The sequence below is a fragment of the Buceros rhinoceros genome, unplaced genomic scaffold (genome assembly GCF_000710305.1).
Source record: "Buceros rhinoceros silvestris isolate BGI_N320 unplaced genomic scaffold, ASM71030v1 scaffold13523, whole genome shotgun sequence".
Taxonomy (NCBI): domain Eukaryota; kingdom Metazoa; phylum Chordata; class Aves; order Bucerotiformes; family Bucerotidae; genus Buceros; species Buceros rhinoceros.
The window spans coordinates 79,580-94,501 of NW_010405463.1; the positions used below are offsets into that span (position 1 = coordinate 79,580).

The window sequence follows — 14,922 nt, forward strand, 5'->3', positions numbered from 1 at the left end:
GCAGGATTGTAAGAACAACGGGCTTCAAGTAACACACATGGTTTGCCCGCTATCGCAGACGTTGCATCACATCGCTGTGACATTCATACACAAAGCTCTACCAAGTTAGTTGAGGATTTCATCATAACAAACATCTGATACCCAAGATTACACTGTCTCAGTATTCTACATTAAATACAGATAGCAACAGCTGAAACTCCTTGAAAGCAATTGTAACTAAGTTGCGGTGGGTTAAAGACAGAATTCTGAACCTCAGGAAGAGCAAACTGGAACATTTATACTCTGTACCAAAATGCCAAGCTCTGCTTTTATTTATACGCCTACACTCAACCATTCTGTTTTAGACTGCAAAACACTGGTAGTAAGGAGAGAAAGAAACAGCATATGCTGAAGGAACACCTAATTCTGCACGCAGCAATGCTTAAGAATAAATAGTCACAGGCTTCATCAAATAACCAAAGCAAGTAGCTCCAAAAGAAGCCTATACAGCCCTACTTCCTACTGGGTTTGGTTTTAGATGTTTTAATATCTAAATGAAGGAGATCACACTACACTCTCTTATCAGGGGTCCCAATTTGTCTGTCTATTCTGCCCAACAACCTATTTTTAGAAAATGTACACCTTTGTCTGATTTGGTTAGGAGTAGCAGATAACTAGACGTTCAGACAGAAGAAACTGGAAAATAGAACATATTTGCAGAATTCTTGTTTCTTTAGAAAACCTGATTAAACCTCAGGGACATACTGGTACCATATAAAAGCCAAATTTCAAATCTTTCCAAAGACAAGTATCAGCTGCCAACCTGTTGTAACCTGAGCACAAATTATTTTCCCATGTTTTCTAGTGTTGTAACAGCTGACAAACTTTATTATTTAAACAGTAAAAGCAAAAACATAGTAGTTTTAGTATAGGACCTATTTATTTTTTAAGTCACCTTCTAGGAGATATTGGTTGCCAACAGCAGTCTCAAAGGAGGTTGTTTTAATTAAAATCCAACCTTCGATATCATTTACTGTACACCCTGGACTAAGAAGAACTTTTTGCTTTTCCTGACCTATGCTTAAGAAGTATTACAAGCAGATGGTAGAAATAAGGCAAATTATAAAAACTGCAAAGTCAATTTGTAGCTTCAGAGAAATTTACAAAAAAGGTAACATCACAGTAGCACAGATCTCCTTTTTCTTCTGGAATTAGAAGAGTGTAAGTCTTCCAAAAAAGAAAAAAAAAGGACAAACCTGGAGAAAAATCTCAGGTTTTTTACATGCATTAACATGCTTAAAAATACCATTTGGATTTTTTGAACAGCTCTGCATGGCTTGGACCAGCAGTCAATGGCAATCCTCCACTCACTCAGTAAACATCTTAGGTTTTTTAAGCCAGATTGATGATCAGAATTACAGATTTGTTACACAATATGTATCAGAGTGCAAAAATACAATCGCATTTGCATTTGGGAAACCAATAAAATTGAAAGCAGCATTTTTTTATCTAAGGAGAATACACAACTAAGCACAATGCACAGACTTCTGTCCTGAATGCATCATTCACAAAAAAAAAAAACCAAAACAGCTAATCATACACATATTATGAATCGCAATACATGGCAAATTTATTTTGTCCTTTTGAGGAACTTTTTCTCATTTTTAAAAAAATAAAAGTTTAACACACGCCATATAACCACACATGTAAAACAGCTCCCTCCCTGAAGTGGGATGACTGAAGAGAACAGAAAAAAAACACCAATAAAAATATAAGGTGGATATCGGAGGAGACATGGAAGGAAAGCTTATCCATAAGGCACAGTGCTCATAAGGAAATGACACAGAATGAAATAAAACCCCATCAGGACCTGCAGTAGCCAGCTTTTCTTTTTTTTTTTTTTAATTTTGCCTAAAATCTTGAAGATACCTCCAAGACTTTCTGTATCTAGTGTATGTAAAAGTCCCTTTCGCCTCTGTATTACAGCCTCATCACGTCAAAGAATCCCGATCCTTCCAACAAATAAAGGAACAGGTCATTAACAGTGACAGAACAGAGAGTGATGGCCTCAGTGTAGTCTTCTCTGATAACTAGAGCATATATTCAAGAAAGCAGACAAAGCAGGAACGGCACTGCTGTGTTACACCAGCACCTGAGCAAGAACTCTTGTTTCAGACACATTTAAGCAGAGAACTCAAAGCAAAACTGCACCATCTAGTGTCTGGTTAATCCATAAATGCAATGCACCTTTTCCCTGAATTCAGACTTTGTGCAAAAAATGGTTTTGGTGGAAGATTCATACATAAGTGTGGTAAGAAAAAATAGAATTACATCTAGAAAGTGCATGAAAAACCTAAGAGAGTAGTAAAGCCTTTAAATATTACTACAGCAACAGTTCCATTCTTTGCACAAAGATCTAACCATCACAATCAGCCTGATTTAATGGAAAGATTTATATATTCTATATTACTTCACTGTACAGTGACAATCCCAGAGAAACATAAAATGGCCAGTTAACACAAAAGTTGATGCTTTTGTATTAAAAGAAAATGCTCCAGAGGCTTAGAGGGATGAAGATTAAAATGAATTCCATTCTTATAAACTCATCAGGAAAGTATATTTCTTCTGTAAAAAAGCAGACAGCTTCAGACAAATGTAATGCAGTTATGTCAGGGAAATGAAATCAAGAAGTATCTACCCCTCAAAGAATATAAAATGGTCATTAAACAATAAAAAGTTGTAACAAAAAAAATCTTCCAAACCTCCCAGAAGAAAATCTTTTTAAGTGCATTAATGCCTTTCAGTTCACTGCAAAAAGTCAGTCGAGGTTTAGACTACTTTAACTAACCTGCTTTATTTTGCACTTGCAATGGACTGGATGATCGCTTAGCTATTACACCAGATTTGGTGCCAAGTGCTTCTTGGTCAAATGCAAGCTGTTATGATGATGCCAGCACAACCTTACTGAGAAACTAAGAAATCATTACAATGCAATTGTATTTTCAACCAAACATCCTGATACAGCATACAATGCATGCAATAGGATGAACTATTTGGACAAAAGTATCTTTCTCCAACAAACGCCATTCCTACTCCTGAACAAATTTGCTAAATCTTCTAAAACTAACATGATTAAACAAGTGATCTCTTGAATGCATTCAGAAAATCTCTACTTGCTGAAAAGATTTTATTATATCTTAAGAATTCATGAATTATTTTCTCAGGCCTAAAACAATTTATCCACACTTGTAACAGAGCTTTTTTTTCCTACAGGTATCTAATGTAGATCAAAATGTCAAATGATACATTTTCTTACCTTGGTTTATTGTGTGGTAATGCCTTTGCATCAACAGGAAACATTTTGGAAACAAAAACAATAACTGGGGCTGTTCCTTCACTACTGCATTTCATAAAAGCTGAAGAAACATAAAATAAAGTTATTTGAACAATTTTGTCCCAATATTGAGAACAAAAATACTGCTTTCCATGAATTCCATAATAGGAATTTATTTTTTATTTTCCTTTCCAATGGATAATAGGCTAAAGACAAATTAACAGGAAAAGCAGAAAATTACTCATCATTTGATATCTTCAAGTCTGTTTCACAGTAAGATAAAACGAGCAGAACTGTAAAAATAGAACTCTTCACAACAAACTACACATACTCCAAATAAATGCACTGTTCTGATATTTAAAGTTTGTTTCATAGGCTGGTTTAGATTAGAATGAAAAACAAGCAGCTTAGCATTAAGACTGAGCTATTTATTCAGCACCTAAAAGCGTTCTCCCTTCTCTCAAACCAAAAGAGGAAGCCTCGCAAATGTCCAGATGCCCAAGTCTTCACAAAATCCGAACAACTTAACTGCAGGAAAGGGTATTCCTCAAAGGACGAAAGACCCACACACAACTCATTCAATACTTACAAAATTTCCATAATTTTTTTTTCATGCAACTTGGAACACATTATCAAATCCAAAACAGACACACCACCATGCAAAACTTCTAACAATACAGAAGACAAATTGTCTTCTACATTTCTCCCTTTTAGCTGATATATGAAAAGACTACATTGTAAAGTGCTTAGGCAAACAAAATTGCAAAAATTATCAAGATATTCACTAAATGTGAAGTGTGCTATTTTTTCATAACCAAGAGCAGTAAGATCCCAGTTTACAGAAGCAAATTTCTTCTAATTAACTTAAGCTGATAGAATACTGAACAGTGTTGGAGAATACAGTATCTGTCAATGTTCAGTAAAGGATGACAGTATCCCTTGCCTCACCCCTGGGAAACAGTTCCTAACAGCCTGTCAATTTGACATTCACATCTCATGAGAAATCAACATTTGATACCTCACCCCTTCAGATATCTTGAAGCTCTCTTCAAAACACCTTTGAACTCTGTTCAATAAACACCTTTCACTACACATACAAAGCTAAAAAATGTTTTTAATGGTTACTTAAACTACCTGTTGAATTATGAGAGAACATTTACTACCTTATGACAAAAACCTATTCTGTTGTATTCTCTTCAGTTAGAAATAATGTTTGCAGAACAATAAAATACATATAAGGCCTATTTGACCCTACAAATCTATCAGAAAAGATCAATTTGGAACACTTTTTCAGACTACCAAATCTGGGGGAAAAACATCACTTGATTTTATCTAGAACGTCCTAGCCCACAGAAAAGATTACCACATATACATGTAGAAATATGAGTTTGCTCACCATTGAGCATTACATCCATATCATCTGTTTCAACTTTGATTTTCAGTTCTGCTAAATACTTCATTCAGCTTCAGCAGTTCTCATCTGTCACATCACTAACAGATGTCAACAAGGTAACTACACATAAAATAACTGTAAATCTAAGTAGAACTTACCACAAATTTTATGATCCAAAGAGAAACAAAACCACCGAGAGAGAAACAACCTTCATGTGAATGGGAGAACACCTACTCACCACTTTTCAGTTCCTGAGTTTCAGGTGGCAAAGAATCGAATGTTCTAGCTCCAACACACATCAGCTTTTCCACTCTCTCTGCAGTGATGTCAAGAGGACTGGGAAGTTTATTACACACCATCGCTAAAACACATTGCTAAGGATCCATATTTATATTTCCTTACCGAATGCAAATAAAAAGAAGACAAATGCTTTCAATGTTTGTTTCTTTAAATCAAGTTCATCCACCAACTGCCAGCCACAACAGAGCTAAAATCCAGCTCGGTCTGTCCCAGTGCATACAGCTCCCTCTCAAGCCAGCAACAATTTCTGGCATTTGTCCAGCGGCAGAATGGATAGTTGAGCAGGGGTGGCTCACCCGATGTGCAACTGGGAAACTAAGAACAGTACAGCTGGGGCAAGATTTATAGAGCTAATTAGTATCTATACATCAATAATTTGTGCAAACCCACTATAATGTAACGTGTATGCTATTATAAGCAAAGAGAAGAATGCCTATGCAGCAAACAGCAAAGGCTGATCTTGGATTAACAATGCGCACACCTAAAACGTAAGACCAGTTACTTACAGAAGCTCATGGACAGAAGCCCTAAGATACTATTATAAAAAGGAGATTGGTTCAGGAAAAACACTAAAATATGTATATAAAACTAGACAGTGAAAGTGTGTGGTTAAACTGTCTCCAGTTTCATAACTTATTTTTTCTCAAAAAATAATGTATGCAAAAGTGTGAAGTTGGTAGAAATGTAAGACTAGCAGTAGATACATAATTTAATATTACAGGTAAGAAGACAGGTCCAGCTAGCATAGGCACAGGCGTGAAAAAAGAGAACAGATCATACCAAATCATGCACTGAAATACGTGAGCATTCTCTGAAGTCTAAAAACTGCCAGTAGAACAAAAAGTAGTATCTTCCTTAAGGATACAGAGGACTGCATCAGATATCGGTAGCCATTGACTACAAATGGCATTAAGCTGAACTTTAGGGTCTGTATGCCGTGACTCACGTGCACCAATTTTTAATCCCAAAGAGGTGACTATCTTTTCAATTTTTTCTTTGTCTCTGTAAAGAAAATAATAAATATGTAAAAACCCCCAAGAGCAGTGATACATAACAAGCATCTACAACATTTCTTGTTTGATTATTTAAAAAATCACCACAGCACATGGAAAGAGATTCCATGAAGGTTTTATAGATCCTTCTTACCTTTTCATAACAGCTTCATACAGACTCCATATGTTGTCCAGCACCAACTGCACAAACAAAGGTTTCTTTCCTTTTGACTGGTAGAACACAGAGCATATAAAACCTTTACTCAAAATCAAGACAGTTACCTGTTCCTACACAAGATCACCGTGTACATCAACAGTCTGTCTTATAACAATGGTGGAAGGCAGAAAATAAACACGAAATTCAAAAGTGAACTACAGGGGTTTCAAATTCAGAAGAGCCCAATGAATACAGAACATGTCTACCTTGAGCCTGGTTATCATCATCTTTATAGCTATTAATCCTCACTTAAGAAAACACAAAAAAATCATCATTAAATGAAAATAGGGACACTCCCTTCTCCTCTCTTAACTTTTAGTGGTGGGAAAGCTTAAGGCAAGAGAAGTGTAGTTTTCGGGCTAGGTTTTCAGTATAGCATTCAATGGGATTTCACTAAGGCTAAGAAGATTTTCTAAATTCTAAATACCAAGATAAACATGAATATCTCAAATCCTGAGCTGTTGAAGGACTTCCACAAGGACTCTCTCAAAGACAGAGACTCCCTCACTACTTTCATTTCTACACTGTCAGTCTTGTGTTTTGCGCTCTATGCTGAATCCTTGAAGCTGGAACATCCCTGATTTTGTGAACAGAGACATTCCAGAGCAACTGTGAGCACTGCTAGATGCCATGCAGCCTTTGAATGGTCAATTTTCTCAGAATGTTATCTTCTCCAGGGCTATCCTAGTAACTTTATACCTCTACTGTCGCTGAGTGACAAGGTACTGAGGTCAATTTTCAGAATACACTATGAGGAATAGAATTTAAAAAAACTCCAAACTAAAAAAGCCAACAAAATAAAAACCGGGTAGCATTTCTGACAATGTCCCTACCTGATCACCTTTCATTATCTTCTTTGCTTTTGTGTTTAGATAATAATCTCCCCATAAAGTCTTCAGAAGTACTGCAGGCTTGATTCCAATCTTTTGGCTGTACAGTTTGGCAAAATGCTCAATGCTGAAAGGAAACAAAAACACATCTTGATAGAAGTGCAATGCTGTTCACATGTGCTTATCAGCCTAAGCAACGGACAGCTTAAGTGAAAATCACACACAAATCTCAAATACTTGTTTTATTCCCATTTTTCCAGTTGTTTTCACTTTAGCTCATGTTAACATTTACACCTGCAAAAATATTTAGTCATAACCGGTCAAAAATGTCCACAGTATTTATATATTTTTGTTTTGTTTCCAGTCAGCTTCAAGGCTGAACTTGTTTACTTGAAATAAATATTTGTGTACTACCCCCACAGTAAAAACTCAAAAGCATAATAAAAAAGTTCTAAAGTATTTATGTGATGACTTGCAAACTTATCCTGTGAAAGATGCCCCGTGACACATTCAATTATGGTCTGTGACCAGAACGGTACAAGTTAAAAAACATCTATTCTTTTGAGCCACACTTGAGCCATCAGATGGAGGTAATTATTTTTTATATTAACTGCTTATGGCACTTCTTGTTATTCAAATCATTGCTTTAATAATGAGTAAACCACAGAAAATAATATAAAAATTGTAATGCCATAATTATGTTATAAAGCCAACTGTGCCCGTTCAGTGGTCCCCGTGAGTTAATAAAAGCATGCTGTTTAGGACCTAAAGAGGGAGTCCTGAACATTCTCTCATCGCCCTGCTGAAAATGTTCAGTGAGCAGTAATAGAAAAAATTTCCAGATATCTGCTCTCTTTGCATATAGAAACAAAACTATACATTTACAATCAGAACAATCCTACTTAAGGAGCAATGATATTTGATAATCTATTCTCTGAAATCCAGAAATCTTAAATTTCTACATACCTAGAAAAGGACCTGTCCACATCAGTAAGACATAAGCTATGAGTTCTGAACTGAGACCAAAACGGAGAGGTTTTTTTCCAGAAACCACCCCAAAACTCTGACCATGGGGAGAACTTTCAAGATTCTTGTGCCAGCAGTTCCTGCATATGTATTTATGGCATTTTTCAACACTCGATTATTATGAGAAAACCATACGTACTAATCACACTGGATGAAGCTGGCACTGCCTAATGGCTTATTTTTTCTCTGCCGTAACAAGTCATAAATACCTTTAGGAACAGAACCCACAATCACATAACTGCAGACAAGGCTTGCCCTGGTTTAAGAAAATGTTCTGCTGATCTTTATTTCACCACACGGTGCTGCTAGCAGTCCAGAAGTACCTCTTGAAATTAATTGAGGAAGAATGTTCCTTTCCCCTCTCTTAAATGATTTATCACAAGCAAGGCTCACCAATTCATCACAAGAAACAAAGCAGTATCAAAAAGCCAACAATCTTCACTTAGCTTCACCAAATACATTAAATATTTTCAGGATGTGAGGGGAAAATAGAGAAATAGGGCAGGTACTAACAAGAAAACTAGCAGATAGAAGCCCTGTTATTTGTCCAAGCTGTAGGCACATTTTGTGGCACAGAGAACAGTTTAACACAATTAGTCTATTGTATAACGTATAAACAGCTCGACCCAGACCCAGCAGCAGAATACCAATGCCTCTTGCCGAAGTTAGATACATAAATGCTTTTGGCTGAGACAATCTTGCACATGAATAGTTCAATAAATATATTCTTTAAAAAGTTTCAATATATAAAGCAGAAGAGGATTAAAATTTGGGAAATCTTAGCAAACATGGGGTTTGGTTTCATATTCGATAAAAGCATTTTACGTTGTTTAAGTTCATCTTGTATCAGTATAGCACTGGCAAACCGGAAGCCTGCCGATTTTCTCTAGCATACCGATATACCAGTCACAAAAATACGAACAGGTCATACCTCGTCCATTTTGTCCTCCCATTTGAAGGTAAATTACAACAAATACTTAGATTTCAGCCTAATAGAAACTCTGCAAGTAAGGTTCAAGCCACCTGACAAACATTTCAAGAGCCAGGGATGTAGGAAATGCAAAGATACAACTGAAGCTTGACCAGTTACCACTCCATTTCAGATTACCCTAGCAGGTACCATTAAGCATCTATCACACATTCCACTCTGCAGAAACACCAGTTACTAACACATATCAAGTGCTAAAAGCTTTAGGGGAAAAATAATTTTAAAAAGAAAATTAACATGGGTATTTATCTCTGAAAACAACAAATAAGGACTCTCAAGCCCTAAGCACTGGTTTAGAGAAATTTTCTTCGCCACCTCTCCATATATATACGTCAGTGCTATTACAAATGAGATGCATACCCTAAAGTACAGCACAGAGTAAACTCCTCTGTCAAACAGTTCAAATGGAAGTATTTTTGCTAAACTTCTGAACTGGAGAAACAAATATATTTCCTGCTACATTTGTAAGAAATTTAATTCTATCTGCATAGAAATTATCAGAAGAAAAGAAATCATGAAAGGAAGATAACTACCTAAAGTCTCACTCTTACAAAAATAACCATTATATTCATCTACCATTTAAGAACAACATATTTGCTTCGTCATTACAAAGGTGATCCTAGAGTGTTAATGACCACATGCTTATATCAGAATATAGCTCAAATCTTAATGGTTGATCATTTACTTGCAAATATCAAGTAGCTTGATCTAAAGAAATAGCTTTTAAACTGCTTTCAAGTTTATAGTTCTACTTATTGTAACAAAGTACTCTGCTGAATTGCTTTCTTCAAGAAACATTTTTCTTAACGTTTAGCATTCCCTGGCAGTGTAGTTCAAATACTAACTTAAACCTAGGCCACCTTTGAACTTCCCCAAACAAAAACTTAGCTCTTTGCTTTCATTTATTCCCTTCCCCAGGCTTTATCAGTATCCAAAACACTTAAAAGCAAGCTGCAAATTGCCCAGTCTTTATCCACAGAGGACAAAAGTAGCAGATAGCTCTAAATCATTTCAACATCCTCTAAAGAAAATGTTCACGTAAACAAGTTTGTAACAGTTGCATCCCAAATACTCTGTTTAACAACATGCTACTACTGTAATCCATGTTTTCCATGGAATTTCAATGGAAAGTTACAAGTCAGGAAAGCTAGAGGCTGCAGAAATCAAAACACTGTCTCCCTGCACATCATAACCCAGGAGAACGACTGCGTACACCATATGGGAGTGGAGAACTTCAGGTAAGATGTGTGTTAATGTGCAGACCACCAAAGGCACCAGAAAGCCCCCTCTAGCCTTCAGAAGTGAAAAAGTATCTCCTCACTTACATCCTTTATGAAAAGATCTCTTCCAGACTAAAGAACATGCCAGAATTTCCTGACACACATATATTCTAGTTTTTTCTTTTTGTGAATTATTATTACTCATGACACATAATTAAAATAAAATAGCCCATTTTATTTTCCCTTTCCTCTACAGTGATAAGAAATTATTGTGTAACTCTGGAACCTTATTTAAGAGCTTGAGTTTGACTTAAAAATCCTGGTGCTGACTTTAATTTTGCAAAACCTTCAAAAAAAAAAAAAAAGACATGCACTGTATTACTATCTTTTTAATTGTATTTTCATGATGAAGATGATGACTCCACCTTGTGGCTAGTAATCAGAACACATGTAATCTTTACACAGCCTGTGTAATGCTGTGACCCAAAACCGTACTAGACCAAACCCGATAGGTGAAACTGCTGCCCTGATGCCAGTGGCCTGCCTTATGCTTGTTATGAATGTCACTGTCTCTGGAGCTGGAAGGTCCAATCTACTTATGAAACAGCTCCGGTACTGCCGCAGCTTTTGGCCTAGCCTATTACAGCCTATCAATGTCAGCAATTAATAAAATACCAAGTTTACCAGTCTAGGCTGGACACCACAGCAGGCCCAGCAGCTGCTCTCTAAGAAAAATAGGGTTCCCTGTCAAACAGATGACAAAGCCAGTAGTATTTTCAGCTGTCCAGCGTTAACAACATATTAGAACTGATTATGTACAGTTGCATATCACAGAAAAATACAAAAAACATCTTTAGAAATACGAAGCAACTGAAAATATACTTAATTGCAGTAAGCGATAAAAAAAAAAAAGTCAGTAACTAAATCCCAGACTTACCCAAACCCCCAGCCATCAACTGCACTGGCAAACACCACATTTCCACGGTCCGGTGAAAAATAAAGATGTGAATCATCAGTATCTTCCAATCCAGCACTCCAGTCATAAATCTGATCTCCTGGTGCAGTGTCTGAAATACTTTCACTTTCTGATTCTTTCTCAGCTCTTTCTTCTAAGACTTTAGAGGTGAAGAGTGCTCCAGTGACTGCATTGATCTACAGAAGGATACATATAAACACCCTAAGATTCGTTCACTTTTTCACAATCCCTGCAGTTAAACAGCCATTCCGCCCAACACTCCAAAATACAAAAAAAGGAGGGTTTTTTGACAAGATAGCATGCCTGTGATTCATTTTATAATTTGAAACACAGACCTAGTGTATCTAATCCCGCCCATTTGAAGAAAACAGGAGTTTGATGAGATCAATGCTTTGACTTAATTGCTGTGGACTTTCCAAGTCAAAGTGGGCCACATCAGGATTGAGTCAGATACAGAGTCTCATGTGTAACAGACTTTGGAACAAGGAATGGTGAAACAGGAACCTGTTACTGCTAACAAATAAACGACAAAGGAGGGCAAAGGGAAACCAGGTAGATAACTGCTTAAAGGTAAACTCTGGGGAAACAAACTTGAAGGCAACTTAACTTACAACTCAAAAGATTAATTATGTTTATCCCTGAATAAATTCATCAATATCAGAAGCAGTTTAAAGATATTATTTGTCTACCTCCAAAGACGTTTAAGCAATTTAACAGGAAGAATAAAACATTCAGCGTATTATTTCTAAAAACGAAAATTCTTCTCAATAACCTGTCAAGAGGCATGTAGTACTCTTTTCTCCATCAAAGGTGTTCTGAGTGAAGCTCAAAACGAACTAGAAATAAAATGTACTTCAGTGTTAAAAATTAGATGTTATAGTGCTTGATCCCACAAAGTAAGAAAAAAATGGTTTGGCTGCACTAAATTTATTCCAGCTATACAGCAGTGAAAATTATAATTAAAATTAATCAAGAGCAGAGAAATGAGGGAAGAAAACAACCTCGACAAAATCTGCTGTGCAAACATGATGCCATAGCACAAATACCTGTTCTAAGATATTCTTAAGGTGCAAGTATGCTTCCTGAGGGGTTAGCTTGAGCTCCACAATCAAGCGATCGATTTTATTAATCACCAATACTGGACGTATATTTTCTAGCCACGCTTGCCGTAGAACTGCTTGAGTCTATTAAGAAGAAAATAGTTAAAAAAAAATCCTTTACAGAAAGCTTGATACTACAAAAGAGATAGAATGTTAAAGAAAATGAAAAGTTGATATTCAAACCAGAAATCTGAGTCCCATTGTACACAGTGTTAGTTATTACCATATTCTGCAAAATAGCAGAATTTCATGGCAAAAAACCCGCCCACAACAAAATAATCCCTCTTTATAAAAGTCATGGGAAAAAAGCAATCTCAATGTTATGCTGCATATTTTTTCACTTCAATACCCTAAAAGCATATGTAAAGATACCATTCCTCTTAAGACATCTAAGTCTTTTCTATACAAATATTCCATTACCTGAAAAATCACATACTCGCTGTCTGAACCCTACACCACTACAACCACTCACCAGCACTGCTCAGTTTTTCAGCACAACTATGAAACCAACTACTCTCTTTTTTTACCTTAAGTACATTGTCATTTACTAAAAGTATTACAAAACTTCTTAAAACAGCTCATCTTTTATTTCTATACAATACACTTAAGAGTTTGCTTACTCTACCTCCTCTACCCTCTTCCTCTATTTAAAATACTTTATTTCACCTGTGGACAGACTCCTTCAACAGCATCCACCACTATGATGCAACCATCACAGAGTCGGACAGCAGTAGATACTTCTGAAGAAAAATCCACGTGCCCTGGGGAGTCTATTAAATTAATCAGATACTCCTGATCACCTAGGATCAAACAATAAATTAACATTTCAGAACAGTTTTCAAAAATATTTCTTTAATCTACCTGGTTATACTGCTTAAGCTATTATTAATTTCTAAGGATCAAATCTGCAGTAAGTATTACACTTAAGGAAAACACCAGTAAGACAGGTGACAGTCCAGTGGCTTTGTGCCAAACTCCACATTTCAATGCCTAACTATCATCAGAAAATTAAAACATACAAAAAGATCTCAACAGCAACAATGAAGAGACCAGTAACATTAACAAAAACATATATTAAAGTTAATACTTGCCAGCACCAACAACTTGCCTTTGACAAAGTGCAGTGAAATCGCACTAGATTTCATTGTTATTCCTCGGATCTGTTCATCTTCTCTACTGTCTAGATATCTCAGCTGAGTACAAAAACAAAACAAGTGGCAAGTCTGTAGAATTATCATCACAAGTTACTTATCAAGTGCCAAAGAGCGTGACTGTAAGGAAATGAGGTTTCACGAGACTAGGAATGGAATTCCCTCAATCATCACTGATTTACAATCCTTGCACATTCACCCCAGAATTTTGTTAAAAATGACAGTATAACTCTACCTTTCCTGCCAAGCGGCTAGAGATGATTCCATTGCTAGATATTAAACAATCAGCTAGAGTAGTTTTGCCTGAAAAGAAAAATAAATTACATAGTTTAAATTAATACAGACAACGGAAAAAGATGCAACAATATTATGAATGTTGTCAACATCTGGTGTTCTGCAATATCAACGTCAATAAATACCACAAAAGTACGACCTAACTTTAAAAAAAAATAAATCTGATTATTCAGCTTCACCTGTTGGGTGCACACAAAATTATTTTTGAAGAGTGGATGCAACCTTGCCTGTCGGGACCAGAAAAGCAGTTGAAATAACAAACAGTACATCAGAACAGCAAAACATGATCCAACTAGACACAAGATTTGTATCATAAACAAGCATTTATTATTCCCACCTATTTAACAAACTTCTTCCATTAAACAGAAATACAACAGCCGACCTTACACACACGGATATTTAACTACTTAATTCATGCCAACATTCAGCATCACTAGACAAGAAAACATTCAGTTTCAACTATTCCAGACTATTACAGTGTAATGTCTTGTAAGTTCTATAAAGATAAACTGCACCAGGAAAAAAGAAAGGTCCATGAAGCAAATTCACTTCTCAGGATCAGGGTTAAGACAGTTTAAAGCTAAATCCACGCAAACCTGTAGCTCTGGAACAGTGACCAAAGTACCTCACCACCACTCAAACACACATCCATGTTCTCCCGACAAGTCTCTGCCGCTCAGACACCTGCCTTACCATGATCCACGTGGGCTAATATACAGATATTCCTGATTCCAGAAGTCTGCTTCTGGAGGGCAACCATCTTCCCCACACTTGTGAGCACCATGGTTACCTAATTCCGTGAACACAGAGAAGTGTTTTATACAGAAAGCGACTTTAGAAACAGCTTTTTAAATTGTTTTTCATTACGTAAACTGTGATAATAGCTACTCCTCTGACACGTGGGCTGTGTCACGTTCCGCGGAAGCTCCCTGTACCACCCCTCGGACACGAGCACCGTACACAACAGGGACACGGCTGCGTCTCCCCCGGCCTTTGGACGGTTTCTCCCCAGGTCTACACGCACAGCGGCCCCGCCTCCCCGCACCCGGAGGTGCCCGCAGAGGCACAACCTCACGCTTTACACCCAGGCCGCACAAACGCAGGGGCTGCCTCCTCCGTCCC

At 36.7% G+C, this 14,922-nt stretch overlaps 1 protein-coding gene across 3 annotated transcripts in view; it reads right to left on the minus strand.

The window, feature by feature from the left end:
- Positions 1–14,584, minus strand: part of EFTUD1 (elongation factor Tu GTP binding domain containing 1) — a 69,275-nt gene extending 54,691 nt beyond the window's left edge. For 2 of the 3 annotated variants that reach the window (XM_010133754.1, XM_010133755.1), the window contains exons 1-11: positions 14,494–14,584; positions 13,742–13,809; positions 13,464–13,548; positions 13,022–13,155; positions 12,302–12,439; positions 11,217–11,431; positions 7,049–7,172; positions 6,153–6,229; positions 5,872–6,008; positions 4,945–5,067; positions 3,296–3,395 (exon numbers count right to left, since the gene is read on the minus strand). In XM_010133754.1, coding sequence (XP_010132056.1) covers positions 3,296–3,395; positions 4,945–5,067; positions 5,872–6,008; positions 6,153–6,229; positions 7,049–7,172; positions 11,217–11,431; positions 12,302–12,439; positions 13,022–13,155; positions 13,464–13,548; positions 13,742–13,809; positions 14,494–14,584 — 1,292 coding nt within the window. The remainder of the gene's footprint in view (positions 1–3,295; positions 3,396–4,944; positions 5,068–5,871; positions 6,009–6,152; positions 6,230–7,048; positions 7,173–11,216; positions 11,432–12,301; positions 12,440–13,021; positions 13,156–13,463; positions 13,549–13,741; positions 13,810–14,493) is intronic. The other variant, XM_010133756.1, reaches the window with a different exon arrangement.
- Positions 14,585–14,922: the final 338 nt, after the last annotated feature.